The 15,783-nt window shown below is 43.8% G+C and overlaps 1 protein-coding gene across 1 annotated transcript in view; it reads right to left on the bottom strand.

Moving 5' to 3' along the window:
- Alg7 (Alg7 dolichyl-phosphate N-acetylglucosaminephosphotransferase) overlaps positions 1 to 15,783 on the bottom strand; it is a 34,255-nt gene that overhangs the window by 18,047 nt on the left and 425 nt on the right. Inside the window, exons 2-5 of the mRNA XM_065427251.2 lie at positions 15,149 to 15,263; positions 7,823 to 8,036; positions 4,800 to 4,946; positions 1,040 to 1,124 (exon numbers count right to left, since the gene is read on the bottom strand). Of these exons, the coding sequence (XP_065283323.1) occupies positions 1,040 to 1,124; positions 4,800 to 4,946; positions 7,823 to 8,036; positions 15,149 to 15,263 (561 nt within the window). The remainder of the gene's footprint in view (positions 1 to 1,039; positions 1,125 to 4,799; positions 4,947 to 7,822; positions 8,037 to 15,148; positions 15,264 to 15,783) is intronic.

Genomic DNA, 15,783 nt, shown 5'->3' with positions numbered 1-15,783 from the left:
CGGTCTAGATTCGGACAAATACGGTACAAGGCATGCTGACCATTCAACCGGGCAATTTGAATGCAGCTTTGCAAGCGCACTCTCCTGCTCCTGCCAATGACAGTAATTCAACACATGCACATATGACGTCAGTTCCACCTGAATGGCTGAGAACTCCTCCTGTGATTCTCACTGAGTGCCTTTCCAAGCCCTCAGCGGACAAGACACACTGCCTGGCGAACTACCAAACCGCACTGGCACAGATACCAAAACACGCTGCAACACGTCCACTGCATGTGAGACTCTGTCATCCTGACGTGGCTGTATCGTCATCTGATGATACAGCCACACCTCAAGCCAGCCGACGATACCCACTACTCAACGTGGGCACCAACAGCCCCACGAATGAGCATTGCATGCCTTCCCAAGACCATATTGGTGACCTGAATGTCAGCAGCACACATCAAGGCACACTGGTGCACTGCATCCTTGGGCCACCACCGTTCCCGGAGTTTTGGCCAGGAAGCTAAGCTATCTGGCTACTCAAGCTGGAGGCTGGATTCAACCTCCGTAGCATCACGTCACAGCTAAATTGGTCCAATATCATGGTAGCTATGCTTCCCTCTGCTCATGCGTTTTCATTTCTCTTGCTCCCAAATTCATCCTGGGTGGAGGAGTTATGTGACAGTCCCACTGCCACCAACTCATGGAGCAGGTGAGGTACCCAGGAAGAAAAATGAAGCCAGCTTCGGTAAGGTGTGACTGCAACACAGGCACCACCTTCTCCATTCCTCCTTGGATGCCATGCCCTGCCCCAGAAGCCCTCAATAAACTGGAGACTGTCTAACCAATCTCGCTGTCTCCCCAATAGTATGTTTTTCCCCACATTCCGGTACTCATTGTGCACTAAGCTTTTGTGAAATGAATTGGAATGTGAAACAGTAGCTAGCATCCTTTGCAATACTCCTTTGGCATCATTTTACTTTGATTAGTGTGAGTTACGTTACATTGAGATCACTGCATAAATGTTCTGTCAAAAGCAACAGAGCTTAGCACTCACCAATTGTACTTCAGGAGACCCAAGGTGGTGAACAGAAATGGAGGCATCAAGTAGAGTGAAAAAAGGTGGCTTTTCCAGCAGTCACCTGGCAACCAGAGAGACCATAAGGAAAAAGCTGTGAGGGATACTGTACATAATGCATGCAAACTGCAGCATGCAAACACAATGCATGCAAAACACTGTAGAAAAACTGCCTAAATGGCAATTAATTAGGGTAACTTCAGTGTAAAACTATGCAGGAAGAAAAAAGGCTATCGGGGAGCATCAAAAGACCACATTGAAGCTCAGTCACAAAAAATATTGTGCATAAGATGTATAAATTATGCATATCCAATGCATATGTTAGAATCTATGTGAAACTTTCGTGAAGCAGTTATCTTGTGTTCATGTGAGTGCGCTCATGTGCACATGCTCTCACTCACGTTCTGCATGACGTGATGCATGTGCCTATGTTTCGGAGAGCTATTTGCATTGACACAAGAGGAGTACGCATGCAATTAGGCCATAATGGTTAGAGCATCAGGCTGTTGTGCTGGGAGACTGAAGATCAATACCATCAATGGGCAGGTAATTCTTTTACTTTCTGTTTGTTGGCTATTTGGCAAGACAGCAGCCGAAGCCAAAGTCGGCTAAGTCCGAGAGGGTTTGCTTTACAAGTCGGAGAATATTGACGTGCAAGCTGTTTACAGATTTAGGTAAGCAAGATGGCCGAAGAGAAACATGCACAATGTCCAGTTCATTGTCGCTATTTTCATCCACACAAGACAAGCGGCTCGTAACATCTGACCTCCTCAGTGCCGACTAGTCAGGCTGGGAGAATTGGTTAACACGTATGGTTTAAGACTGCAACTAACAAGTATGCTTCCTTTGTCTTTTCAGTGCATTCCCTACCTCTCAAGAAGCAACTCATGCAAAAATGAACATTGCATACCAGTTTTACCATCTATAGAGAGGTTGTAAAAACACCTAAATGTTGCAAGTTAAATTTCTAATAGCAGGTGGAGCAAATGTCTCAGTGCTCTGTCATCCTGTCTCAGCAGGACAGCCATGACAAACCAGTGTGGCAGAACTGTCTGCACTGTGACAGATGGAGGAATTTGTAAACTGTTGATTAAATCTGCATTGGAAGAAAGTGAAGACGAAGAAGCAGTTTCTGTCTACTGAACTAGCATGTGAAAAAAAAAAAAAGTTCAGCAGTCAAAGGGCTAAGCTTGGCAACATGACAATGTAAGAAAGTGGCAGGGAACGGGATTACAGGTGACATGAGGGCAGCAAATGGGCCTGGTATGACCTCATGGCGACAGTCAGCAACTCGACCACGTAGTGGTAACATTGGGGATTGAAACGATGGAACACAAATAAAGGCTGAAAACGGCTGTTGTCAGGACAGCAAGGACTAGCAAGTAATGTACGCAGTGGGCCTACTTTCCTAGAGTCAATGCATTAATGGGCACAAAAGGCAGAGAAAAAGAGGGAAACGTGGTGACAGAGGAGGTTGTCTTGTTAAGGCTCACCGCCTGGTGCAATGCTCTCTTCTAAGGTTTTTCCTTCCTCAACGTGTAAAACTCTGTATGTGCTCAAGACTCAGGAGTATTATAGCAATGGTTGCAACCTCTGGTCTGGCAAAAAAACTGGCCATGTGATGAAAGGTACGTATAGACAGATGTTAGTGCCAGACTAAAAGTAAATGAACAAAGCTGCAATGAATTGCATGAAAAATAGAACAGCAGTACTTATTATATGATCTCTTATATACAGGTTGAGACACTCTCAATGAACAAATCTAGCATGTAGCGCAAGAGGTCACTATGACATGCATCGAATATTGTGGCACGACAACATTGCAGAGTGCAAAAAAAAAATAAATAAATAAAGAATAAAATTTTTAGCCTGTTCACTGTGGCAGCACATTCTGAAGTCCCAATTCCTGTGTGTGACAACCCATCTGTAGGTCACTCGTCATATTCCTCTGGTGGTTTATAACGCACCGGTGAGTCATGCACTACTGAAACTTCCTCGTGCACCAGAGAGATGGTAACAAGATGCTTGAAATCATAAGCAACAATTTTGCCTCTTCATCAATTTGCAGCAAAAATGTTTCTAGCACACTGCAGGAAAGCCCCGCACAAGTGCATACGAAGAATAGCCACTGTGTCCTATCAGTGACCCATGCTACAGTGAACATGTTAAGAAGTACATACTTTCAAAAGGAGGCAGCATTTAATACTGCCAAACAAGGTTAGATAAGCTGGCTCTGAGCGGCGACGTGACGGATTTCTAAAACAGGCCACTATTGTAAGCACTAAATTGTCCATCATCTGAGTGTAGCAGTTGAGTACATTTTGGCCAAGTGTATTATTTGTTATTTTTCTTGTTGTAGCTAACAATGGCCACAGAAATAGAAATTAACAGAAAGAGCGTCAAATTTTTAACAGCTTGCGGCAGTTGTTACCGTGATTACAAATATGTTTGTGGCATCTACTTTCTTTCTAAGTAAAGCAGGTGACATCTGAATGTCTTCAGAATGCTCACCAGTTACAAAGCTTCTGCATCCACCCGCTATGTTTCTGAAATCACATGGTATTGCCTATCACATGGGGTCTGCCTCTACTAGGACACTAAAAGAGAGGGAACTGTGCAACAATGCTGCATGCCTTAATGGTAGAACTCACAACCACCACTTAGTACATAATACCTCATTTAAAAAAATTAAAATGGTGTTTTAATGTTCCAAAACTGCAGAGCATGTTCCAAGGGATGCTGCCGTGGAGCGCTCTGGATTAACTTTGACCACCTGGTGTTTTCTGTTCTACATCTTAAGCATGGTACAAGATAATTTTTTTGCATTGTGCCCTCATCAAGATGCAGCCACTATGGCCAAGAATGAAACCCGTGACCTTGTGCTCAGCAACACAAGCAGCAGAACCAGTAAAGATAGCTGACACCCATGAATGCTGCAAGACTCTGTAACACCAGCAATGCCAATGTAAGTTCTATACAGTAGAACCTCGTTAAAAAAAAAAAAACTCATAGGAGTGGAGAAAAATTTTCCAATTAATAGGAGTTCCATTTACTGAGCAAGATGTGTAGAGGTGCAGCATTATGTCATATGCCCTTTGAACATGGTTAGATGTGTTAAGCATAAAAAAGTGAATGCAGCAGCTAGTTTGTCCCGTGGTTTGAGAATGGTCAATGGCTACTGGATCAACAAGGCTTCGCTAGTTTTGGTTTCGGGGAGGTGTTGGCGACGTATCAGAACAAAAACATAGCTCCTATTGCTCCAATCAGTGGTTGAATAACATGCAGTCAACAGGGGGATCCAAAATTATCAAATGGCGCACTGTAAAGCATCAAAATTTCGGTTGCCCATGGAGCTAGTGACAGCGACAAGTTGTCTAGGTGCGCTATGCTACGCTATGCATTAAAAATCTATCAAATATTTGCCTGACTAAGTTTTTTCTACCACTCTTAAAAGATGGCTTTATGGACTGAAGACTGATGTCACGAGAAATGTGTTTCAGGTTCTGCCTCTTTTTGAAGAAAAAAAAATCCTTTAGAGCTTGCTTTTTTGGCTCTGTTTATAGAGAGTTACAAAAATTTTGGTTCCGATCAACGAAAGTTTTTTTGCCCTACCTAAATACAAAACCAGCCAATTAGAGGCTGGTAATCCATTTATGTGGCAATTCCATTTAATCGATTTCCCTTTCTTGAGCTTCTACTTTATATCACAAATTATCACAGGCTTATAAAGATCACTCACCAAACAATTCTATCAGATTAAAAATTATGATGGAGGCAGCAATGACAGCAGACTGGCCAGCTTCAAGGCCATTGATTCCGGCAAGAATGTTGATGGCATTTGTGCAGAACACAGCAAGCATGCCCATGTATATGTAGTATAATGGACCTGCAAAATAATCCATGTTCATTATGAAGGGTACTTGTGTGTGATGCAGACAAATTTATGCTATTCGTGCCATGCCCACATATCTACATAGGCGGCAAATTCACTTTGCATCATAAAACACGGTATTTGAATGAAAGCAGGAAAACACACCAAGATGTATTGAGCTAATGTGCTTTTGGCTTGCTAAGAGGATGCCTGGAAAAGCATTTAAAAAAGTGGCATAACCTTGTGCGATAGTAGACTACAAATGTTTGAGATCCCATGAAAATGAATCCTGCTGATCAACTGCTGTTTTACACTCAACATCAATGACTCCATCTGAGTTTAAACAGAATATTTGGCTGAAAGATCAAGGACTAGCCTAGTGTTTCAAGTATGCTGAATACAAATTTATAGATGCTGAAGCAAGCCTCATTTCAACACTTACTGACGTTCAAACACAATACTTTTTTTTTTTCAGGTGCAATTCTCTCTCTACAATACTTTATTTTTCTTGGCTGTTCGGTGGGAGCAGCTTCTACCGGCTAAGACAGCAATGCCATCTTGACCTTCAGTATCTGTATGAAAGCTATTCACGTGCAATCATACCTCACATTAACAAAACATGATGTCATCAACTAATGAATATAACAATAATCATAATTCACTTTGATATTCCTATAGAAACACATTCATTCAAAATCTAATTTTAACAAATGAAGTACTTCCTATACTCCATTTCATACATAGCAGGCAATGCTGTGGAAGTTACGCAAGTAGTGTGGTCATAGAAGTTTCACTCTGCGCATTGTGCAGTGGAGTTATTTTTTATGTGCGACGCTTTCCAAGGTATAACTACTTCGTATATTAAAAACACTACTCGCAGAGGCAAGTTTACCTCAAATGACGTATTATTTGTAGTGGTGTGCGAATATTAGAAAAGTTTGAATATTATCAAATATTATCTTTTTAATATTTGTATTCGATTTGAAAGATATATATTCGAAGATGTTTGATTATTCGGGTGGATACGGATATTCGAATCAAATCGAATAAATTGCTGGCTGTGCGACAGCAAACACGCTTCTCGTAATTTTTTTCTTCTATTCAATCTAAAAATACTGGGGCGATTTCGTGCAGAATTTTGTGACGATTTTGTACTGCTAGCGAAATTTTGCCTGTAAAGCACAATTCGCCACTTAACTTCTAAACCTCATGGTAAAACCAGCCTTTCAGTAGCAAGGGGCACGGGTTTGTGGGCAACGCAGGCGCTCTTTTCTTCTTTTTTGCAGTGCCACCCCCAATCCTTGAGCTTATAGCTTGACAGCAAGTGTAATGAGTGCCAACAGGCACAGGCTCAAATTCTTTAGTGTTTATGAGCATTTGATGCGGTATAACAAGGCAAAGGCTGGCGAGGACAGTTGGTGGCTATTACCAAATTTTCCAAGTTAACCTGAGCCAAATCAAGTTAACCTGAGCCAAATACACAATGTTTTAGTACAACGGCTCACTAGTCTAGCTTATGAACATTGACAATGCAATTGCAATGTTCCACCATAACAAATAAACCCAACCTCCTAAAAATGCATGTGCATACCATTATTTGATATTCGAAGCTAAGTATTCATACACGCTTCGTAATTGAAAATTTTGATATTAACACACCCCTAATTATTCGTGCAGCTTTGTGCTCCCAGTAAGTGGTGTATTATGTTTTGGTCACAAGCACAGGTGATGCACTGTGAACCACCGCAGAAACGTCTCACTCTGCCCGTTAGGTGGAAAATAGGTCCAGATCCCCAACATTTTTCAGGTAATAAATACATAATATTTTGCAATGTTAATGCACGAGACTTAATTCTTCATCGAACTACCGACGCACACCTGTATCTTTCTTTGAGGTGTGACACACTATCTTTTGGTCAGGGATAAGGGCAGTCAGAGAAGTCGCTCTGGCCTTCGTAGCAGTGCCTGCTATGTATGAAATGGAGTATAGAAATGTACATAACAAACCACCTTTAGATAAGAATTAAAATTTACTGAGAATTCCAGACTGATTAGGCAGATATCTGTGATTGCACAATGCTGCTAGTAACTCATCTGATGAGGTAGATTCAAAGTATCAAAAGCTGTCAAGAGACCTGCAAGGCCCTAAAGTACCATTGCTGCCAAGTCTGTGGCTGCTCTACTTCTGCACTTTACAGCCGCTGATTCTCACATTCTCCATGAACCACACACTGCGCCTGGCTGGGTTCAGTGAGAGTCGTGTACCATCACACAAGAATAAAACAAGAACAGCAGCATATGTGGCTTGCAGTACACACTGTGTAGTGCAACTGCAGTATCAATAGGCTGCTTCACATTCTACTCTAGCATTTTTGGCAATCGCTCAACACATGGCCTCTGAAGTCAGATGGCACGCCAAAGTCTACGCTCAGCTTATTGGCAGTTCTTGATCCTGCCAGAGAACTGCTGCAAGCTTCTGATCTCATATGCTTGTAACTGAATGCCAGCATGGTAGTTTAGAAAGGTTTAGCAGTGCACCTAGTAGTGCGTAGCAACAAGCATTGTATGAACCTGGAAAATTGCAGTGCTGTGGGGACACACTCATGAAACACTGATGAGCCAAGCGATCAGTTCATTATGCCGGCAGGATAAGTTGATATCATGTGCACTGTTATTTCTTCTCCGAAAAGGCAGAGCAGTACCATAGCACACAAAAGAGAACAGAGAGAGAGAACATGGCTGCTTCTGTGTTGTCCTTCTGTCTTTAGTAAAGATAGAGTCCCTTGACTTTTGCCCTTTTGCACGTCAAGTTACTATGCTGCCTGTTTCAAGGTGACCACTGAAACCTAGCCAAATAAATAATACCGGCTAAAGACAGTGTCAGAACTGACCAAGCCACAGGTCATTGCCAAGCACAAAGCGGAAGGGCTTGGGCACAATGATGGTCGTGTTGTTGAAGGTGACATAATAGACGACGAGTAATGGCAGAGATGCCAATGTTGGCAACAGCAGCTTGTCCCGCCACTTGAGGTCCAGCACATCGTCCGCAAAGCCCAGCAGCAGCATGCAGCAGATGGACAGTAGCGCCGCCAGAAGCTCGACAAACTGCACAAGGAAGACAGGCAGCACCAGTAAAGGGACACTGAGGAGGAATATTAAGTGAAGCTTCACACAGCCAAACTCAATATAACGAGGATGGCAACCCCACTTTGCCCACTCAATGTAATGAGTGGCAATTTTTGTCGCCACCACCACTGCACCACCGTTTTGTCCCGGTAAAATGCTGCTTCCATAACTGTACACAGCGCCTTTTTGACCTTTGCATGAGCAGTCAATAAGAACACTCTCAGATTGCCTTGGCAATGAGGGAATGAGAGTGTCCCAGTGAGAGACTAACCAGACATGCTATGCACTTCACGAATCGCTGAGTCATACCTGTGGTTGCTGCTTTTCTTCAGCACTGTTCTACTGCATTTTACCCTTGCTAATTATTAATTCAGTGAAGGAATAAACCAGCCTATTGTGCCCTATGTTGGAATTCGTCATTTTATATTCCCACGATGAGCATGGATATAAAAAATTATTGGATATAACAAAGTAAATTTCAAGTGTTTCTCCAACATCATTGCTTAACGAATAGCTGTTTATAAGAAATATTGGATATGATAAAGGCGTTTTTCTGTCAGATGTGGCTTTGTTTTGACGACAGTCAATTGTAGTAATTTACATTACAGCATTAGCAAGTGGTTGATTTTACCACGACAGGAATCTTGATAGGCCAAGAAAGATGCTAGGACAAAAAGATGGGCGACACTGGCACTCGAAGGCACTCCTAGCTGCAATATCATGGAATTTAACGGCATTACCCATGCCTACTTAACAATTTATCGGGAAAGCAAATCTACATTGGACTCTGAAAGCCGACCAGGCAAGCCTCAAGAACCTTTTCTGTGCGAAAATGGCACAATACAAGACGCACTGAAATCCATGATGTTACAGTGCCGCACCGGCGCTGTAATTTCAGTGCAAAATTTAAGGAAACTTCGGTCTTCATTTTATTTAGTATTGATCAAATGTTTCTGCCAGATCAATTAAATACAAGTTATGAAAACACATTATCAATAAAAATTTATTTAGTGTTTCTCTTTACTGCCCCTTTGAGCTCTGTACAGATTTCACAGCTACTGATGAAGAAGGCTCTACTGGAACCAGTATGAAACATTTTGTGTTTCCTTCTTTGAAACATTTCCTATGCAACAACCGCTTACTAAGTGCAATGCAGAATTAGCCCAGAGAAAATAACTTATAGCCAATGTTCCCTTGCAGTATACTTTAGCGTTTTGTAAAGGAGAGAAGCAGACAAGAGGCCGTGCCTGCAATCACCTGCTTTACTCTGCTTCTTTGTCTTTCCTGGCAACCTTTGTCCTCGGTTATCTCCAATCTCCAGTTCTTGCACTGCCTTGTGATCGCCTAACGATGCCAATTCTTACACTCTGCCATGCTGCAAGTTTAGTTTCCGCTGTGACTTCATAGCCACTCTGGTCGCTGAACATGGCTCTAGCTGTTTCGGGAGGGTCGCAGGTCTCACAGACGATTATCTCGCCACACTTGGCAAAGCATGGCAGCAGTTCTTGTACACTGAACAGCAGCTGGCCCCACTGACCCTTCGTGCAAACAACGAAATCCTCTGGTCAACTATCACGTGCCTCTTCACAAAATTGCCGGTGATGGATCAAGGCTCACTGATAGGTTTCAAACTGCCGAGCATGACAAAATGCCAACTGCTGTCGAGTTATCTATGTCCGAAGGCGAGGTCAAAAGCGACGCCTTCTCAGAAGCTGCAATATTTTCCGTGCTTTAACCAGGGAACAGCTGTATTTGTGCCTGAGTCTGTGGTCTCTTGTTGATCTGATAGGGAGCTTTCGGCAGTAGGATAAGGTCTTCAATAATGACGGCCTCAGCAATGCTAGCCGTCTTGGCTTTCTTTATTTAGCGAGACCTCACTCAGTGAAGGACAAATGGCTGCATGTTCAGCCAACGAATGCTGCGAAATCCTGAGCTATGGCTCCGATGGGTCCAGAAGTGTATCGTTTGTGGATTCTGTGGACAGATAACGATCGTGGAGTGGTAGCTGCCCATCATCGCAGCTCGGCGGGCCCACGACGTTTAGAGGCATAGACAGCCGTTGCCTGTAAATTTGAACTTGGCTTCCCCTAGTAGTTATGTGTCGAACAGAGCTTCCGAAGAGCAGGAGCTCAGAGGCCGCCTGGCAGTGTGTCACAGCAGGAGCAGCAGTTTGCTAGGAAATAACCACCAGATGGAATGAAGCTGATGGTGTCACCTGATGAGCCGGCGCTTCCATGTGCCCAAGTGATGGAGAACTTGTATACCATGTTGATGACTGCTGTGGATGGAAAGTGGGCACGTCCAGGTGGTACATCTCACGAGCTGCGACCACAAAACACTGCTGGTAGGAGTCGTTGCATGCATAGGTGAGCGGGCCGAAGACAGCTACTAAAGCTTCACTCCATTCAGGCCAGGGCCAGTACCTGATGTCTGCGTGCTCATGCCATCCCTCGGCGCCACCACGAAGCCAGTATACTGCAACCACCCATTTCTCACAGTCTGACCAAGCATGGCAAGCACAGAGTGCAATGGCTGTTCCCACCAAAATGATGGTGTTACCCTGGAAGCCATGGAATTCCGGCAATTCCCAAATGGCTGGCAATAGTAAAACTGCGGGCAAGAACCTGGAGGTTACCAAGGCAATTTAGTCTAGTTGCTGTGAGAGCAGCGAGATGGCTCGTGTGACGTCTCTGAGGATGTCTGGTAAGCCTCTTAAGGAGCCCCGGGTGGCATCCGCGGAGAATACAGCAGCCTTGGTACTTTCACTACCGAGATGTACGGCAAGGGAAGCATGTACGGCATTCTTTGGCAGCCCAGTGGTGGATGGTGTCCTGGGGCAGTGATCCATGGCAAGGGAAATGCGACTAGCGTTCTCTGGCCACAGGAGGCACCCCGCACAGCGCAGTCCCATGAGGACTATCCTTAAGGCTCCGCCGCCTTCAACTGCATTTGTGGCTGAAGTTGCGGACAGTGCAGTGGTCGTGGTATTCACAGCAGCGAGATCCATCTCCAAGGCAGCGTGGATGGCATGCCTTGGTGGCTCAGAGGTCAAGGTAGTCACAGGTGCCGCGTCCATGACAAAGGAAGTGTTGACAGCATTCCCTCACCAGGACCCAGGACAGTGAGAACCAGGAGGACGCAAGGTCTTCACAGTACGGTGCTTAAGGCAGGAGTGCCTTAAGACTGGCCTTTCATCGACTGCACCATTGCAAAGGAGAGAAGCAGACAAGAAGCCATGCCTGTGATCACCTGCTTTACTCTGCTTCTTCGTCTTTCATGGTGCCCGCCGTGCAAGCGTCTACGCCCAAGTGCGTCTCTTTATCCTCAGTGCACTCCCATCCCCAGCCCTTGTGCTGCCTTGTGAGTGGCTAATGATGCCAATCCCTACAATTTAAGCACTTATACAAAGTAAAAGTTAACAGCAGTGCAACATTTCAAAGTTGGAAATAAGTGCTGCATGCCTCTGACTTCATCATCATCAGCCTATCTTTTTTTGTACAGTGCAGGACAAAGGCCTCTCCCTGCAATCTCCAATTACTCCTGTGTTGCGCTAGCCGATTCACACTTCCACATGAAAATTTCATAGTTTCATCACCCCACCAAGTATTATGTCATCCTCGATAGCGCTTCCCTTCCCTCGGCACCCAATCTGTAACTCTTATGGTTCACTGGTTATTTAGCGTACACAATACATGACCTGCCCAGCTTCACTGGTTATTTAGCGTACACAATACATGACCTGCCCAGCTTCCTTTTCTCTCTTAATGCCAACCAGAATATCTGCTATCCCAATTTGCACTCTGATCCACACCGCTCTCTTCCAGTCTTTTAACATTATGCCTAATGTTTTTCCTTTCATCGCTCTTTGCAGAGTCCTTAACTTGGTCTCGAGCTTCTTTGTTAACAACCAAGTTTGTGCCCCATATGTTAGCGCTGGTAGAATGCACAGATTGTACACTTTTCTTTCCAATGGCAGTGGTAAGCTTTCAGTTAGGATTTGGTAATGCCTGCCGTATCCACTCCTACCCATTGTTCTTCTGCTTCCTTCTCATGATCAGGGTCCCCTGTCAGTAACTGACCTAGGAAACAGAAAACATACTCCTGCATAGACTCTACAGGCTAACTGGCGATCCTGAATTCTTGTTTAATTACCAGGCTATTGAACATTACCTTAGTCTTCTGCATATTTATCTTCCACACTCTTACAGTTTTTCAGTTACGGTCCTGAATCATTTGTTGTAGTTCGTCCCTACTGTTGCTGAACAGGACAATGTATTCTGCAAACCAAGGGCTGCTGAGATATTTGCCATTGATCCTCACTCCGAAGCCTTCCCAGTCTAATAGCTTGAATAATTCTTCTAAACATGCAGTGAGTAGCATTGGAGAGATTGCGTCTCCATGCCTGAGCCCTAAAAAAAAGATTATGGGGTTTCACATGCCAAAACCACTTCCTGATTATGAGGCACGCCGTAGTGGGCGACTCCGGAAATTTGGACCACCTGGGGTTCTATAACGTGCGCCTAAATCTAAGCGCCATGGGTGTTTTCGCTTTTCACCCCCATCGACATGCGGCCGCTGTGGCCGGGATTCGATCCCGCGACCTCATGCGTAGCAGCCCAACACCATAGCCACTAAGCATCCACAGCGGGTATGCCCGACCCTTTTCTTGATAGGTAACGTTTTACTTGTCTTGTGGAAAACTAAGGTAGCTGTGTAATCTTTGTAGATATTTCCCAAGATATAAACATATAGCTCCTGTACTACTTTATTACGCAATGTCTCAATATATGCTGGTATCTAAACTGAGTCAAACACCTTTTCATAACCTATCAAAGCTATATAGAGAGGTTAATTGTTCTCTGCCGATCTCTTGATTATTTGATTGATGACAAGGATGTGATCCATTGTAGAATATCCCTTCCTAAAGCCAGCCTGTTCTCTTGGTTGATTTGAGTAAAGTGTTGCCCTGATTCTATTGGAAATTATCTTGGTGAATATTTTATACAATACTGAAAGCATCCTAATGGGTCTATAATTCTTCAGTTCTTTAATGTCTCTCTTGTTATGGATTAGTATAATGCTGGAATTCTTCCAGCTCTCTGGTATACTTGAAATCATGGGGCATTGTGTATAAAGGGCCCCATGCTCTTCACGCAAGTTATTTCCTCAACTTTTGATTAAATCTACTGTTATTCCATCTTCTCCTGCAGCTTATTCCTGTGTCATGCCTTGCGAGGCCCATTATAACTTCACTGCTAGTTATAGAAGCAGCCATCTGTATCTTGTTCACCACTACTTCGAATGAAAACAGCGTGGCTGCTCTGGCTATTGTAAAGGTCGGTATAGAAGTATTCTGCTGCTTTTACTATATCATCAAAACTTAAGAAAACCCAGTTCAGAGTTTTGTTTTCTCTGCTGACCAACCTCTCAGGGACAAAGTATTTTATACAAATGGTGTCTGTTAGGCACCCTGTACTCGACAAAGCGGTTCATGGTTGCCTAGTGCAAGCACTACACTTGCGCAGATCATTCACAATACCTGTGCACAATGCTTATGCTAGCTCTCCAGCATGTGCAGGCAGTGCTGTGAACGTGTCCTGTGCAGAGTCAGTACTGTATTAAATGTATGCCAACATGAACACCACTATGTAACGCTGTTTAAATGAATATTAGGGCTGTTTGAATAGTGAAATTTTAAAATATGGGCTTCACATATAGAAGTGAATACCACTCTTATTCTGCTTCTGAGAGCAAACCGAAATGAGAAAGAAAAAAGCAAGTGCAGTGAAAAAAATCCAGTCTATTTACTTTAGTATGTGCAATGCTATTTGGAGGCCTGCTCAGCTATGCTACTATGCTCTTTCTCGCGACACCTGCAGCAAAAAGGACGTTCCACATCCGCCGCCAAGGTCTGTGAGTGGTGGCGCCGGCTGATACTCCTAGGTTTCTACTACGAAAAATTAATACCCAAGAAAGTGGATGGGAAACGGCGCTGCGGTAGCTCAACTAGTAGAGCATTGCATGCGAAATGCGAAGGTTGCGGGATTGTTCCCTACCTGCGGCAAGTTGTTTTTTCATCCACTTTCATTTCCATTACTTTATCGTTTCTTCATTTCATTCATTGAGCACAAGTAATTTCCCCTATGTTGTCCTTGGTGTCAGTGTTTGTTGGCTTCTTATGATATGACTAATAAAAGCGGGCCCCTCGGTTAACCCCCTTCCTCCTCGTTTATTACATACCAGGGTTTCAAATCCGGCAACATTGATGACTTCAGCTAGCATGTGTGGGTTTATTGACCGGTTGCCTTCACCCAAAAAGATCACGTTCTCGCGATGCCTGCGGCAGATGTTCCATATTTGGCACCAATTTCTGTGAGTGGTGGCACTGGCTGACACTCCCAGGGTTCTACTAGAAAACATAAATACCCAAGAAAGTGGATGGGAAAACAGCACTGCAGTAGCTCAATTGGTAGAGCATCGCATGCGGTATGCGAAGGCTGTGGGATCGTTCCCCACATGGGGAAAGTTGTTTTTTCATCCACTTTCATTTCCATTAATTTATTGTTTCTTTATTTCACTTATTAAGCACATGTACTTTCCCCTATGTTGTCCTTGGTGTCAGTGTTTGTTGGCTTCTTATTATATGACTAATAAAAACGGGCCCCTCGTTTAAAATGTGAAGTAATCACTCAGTTCCCTTTTGGTTTACAATAGTCCCCTTTTATGGCCAGTAGGTGTCCAATAATTATAGTATAACTCAGCCCTACTCATACAGTCAAAGAAATTGAACATAAAACTCGCACTACAGAAGTGTTCCAAGTCATATTCAAACAATTGCACTGTATGATGAAAAGCTAAGCACTGTTCAGAGAGTGCAGGCAAAATGAATTGATCTGATGTGCAATACTTGAAAGAGGCATACCATAGCGGACTGCTGCTGCCGCACGAGCAGTTACAGAGTCATTAACCCGAAGAAGGAAAACGAGTCAGGTATGTTGATTTTGTAAGTGCATGATGTCATCCCTCGAGCATAAACTTAGTGATAAGGCGATTGTTCGTACCAAGTAATGACAACAGGGCAAGAAACTTACATCACTGTGTGGGAAGCTTGAGGATTCAGTCAGATAGTTGAAGAAGGGAACAGGGATAAAGAGGAACATAGTAATTAAGAAGACCGTCGCTGATATCACTCCAACAGATTCTGGCCTGAAATAAAAATGAGACGAAAATACGGCGGCACACGTAAATGACGGCCCTTGTTCACACAACTCGCATAAAGAATAGACAATGAGGTAAGTGGCAGTAAGTGCATGACTAAAACCGCAAAGCTGCAGATCGGCGCCAAAGAGTTGTTCCGTGCTGTGCAGTTCGGTTTTAAAGCGCGGCTACTGCTGGCAGATGGTGCACAAGTGGCGTTTTTTTTTTTTTTTCAGTGTAGTGGATGGACCCTTGTTTGCATAGCACAACGCACGGCAGAGTGTTGATGCTAAAGCTGCGTCAAAAATTATTTGTATCTAACGATGGCTTTCGGGCCTGAAACGAAACTTTGGCGAATCCGTGCTCTCAAGCTAAGGTGAAGTATTCGGGCTACGGACGAATATATCTACACGCATAACTACAAGTAGCTCTGTTTTTCGTTTTCCCGTGGAAACAGTATTGCCACGTTGCTCCTTTCTGGAGACACTGCTTCACTAGCACACAGATCACTAGATCAGCTGACGTAATG

Source organism: Dermacentor albipictus, chromosome 4 (assembly GCF_038994185.2).
Source record: "Dermacentor albipictus isolate Rhodes 1998 colony chromosome 4, USDA_Dalb.pri_finalv2, whole genome shotgun sequence".
Classification (NCBI taxonomy): Eukaryota; Metazoa; Arthropoda; class Arachnida; order Ixodida; family Ixodidae; genus Dermacentor; species Dermacentor albipictus.
The sequence above is the reverse complement of the archived record's forward strand: the minus strand, read 5'-3'. Positions and strand labels throughout refer to the sequence as shown.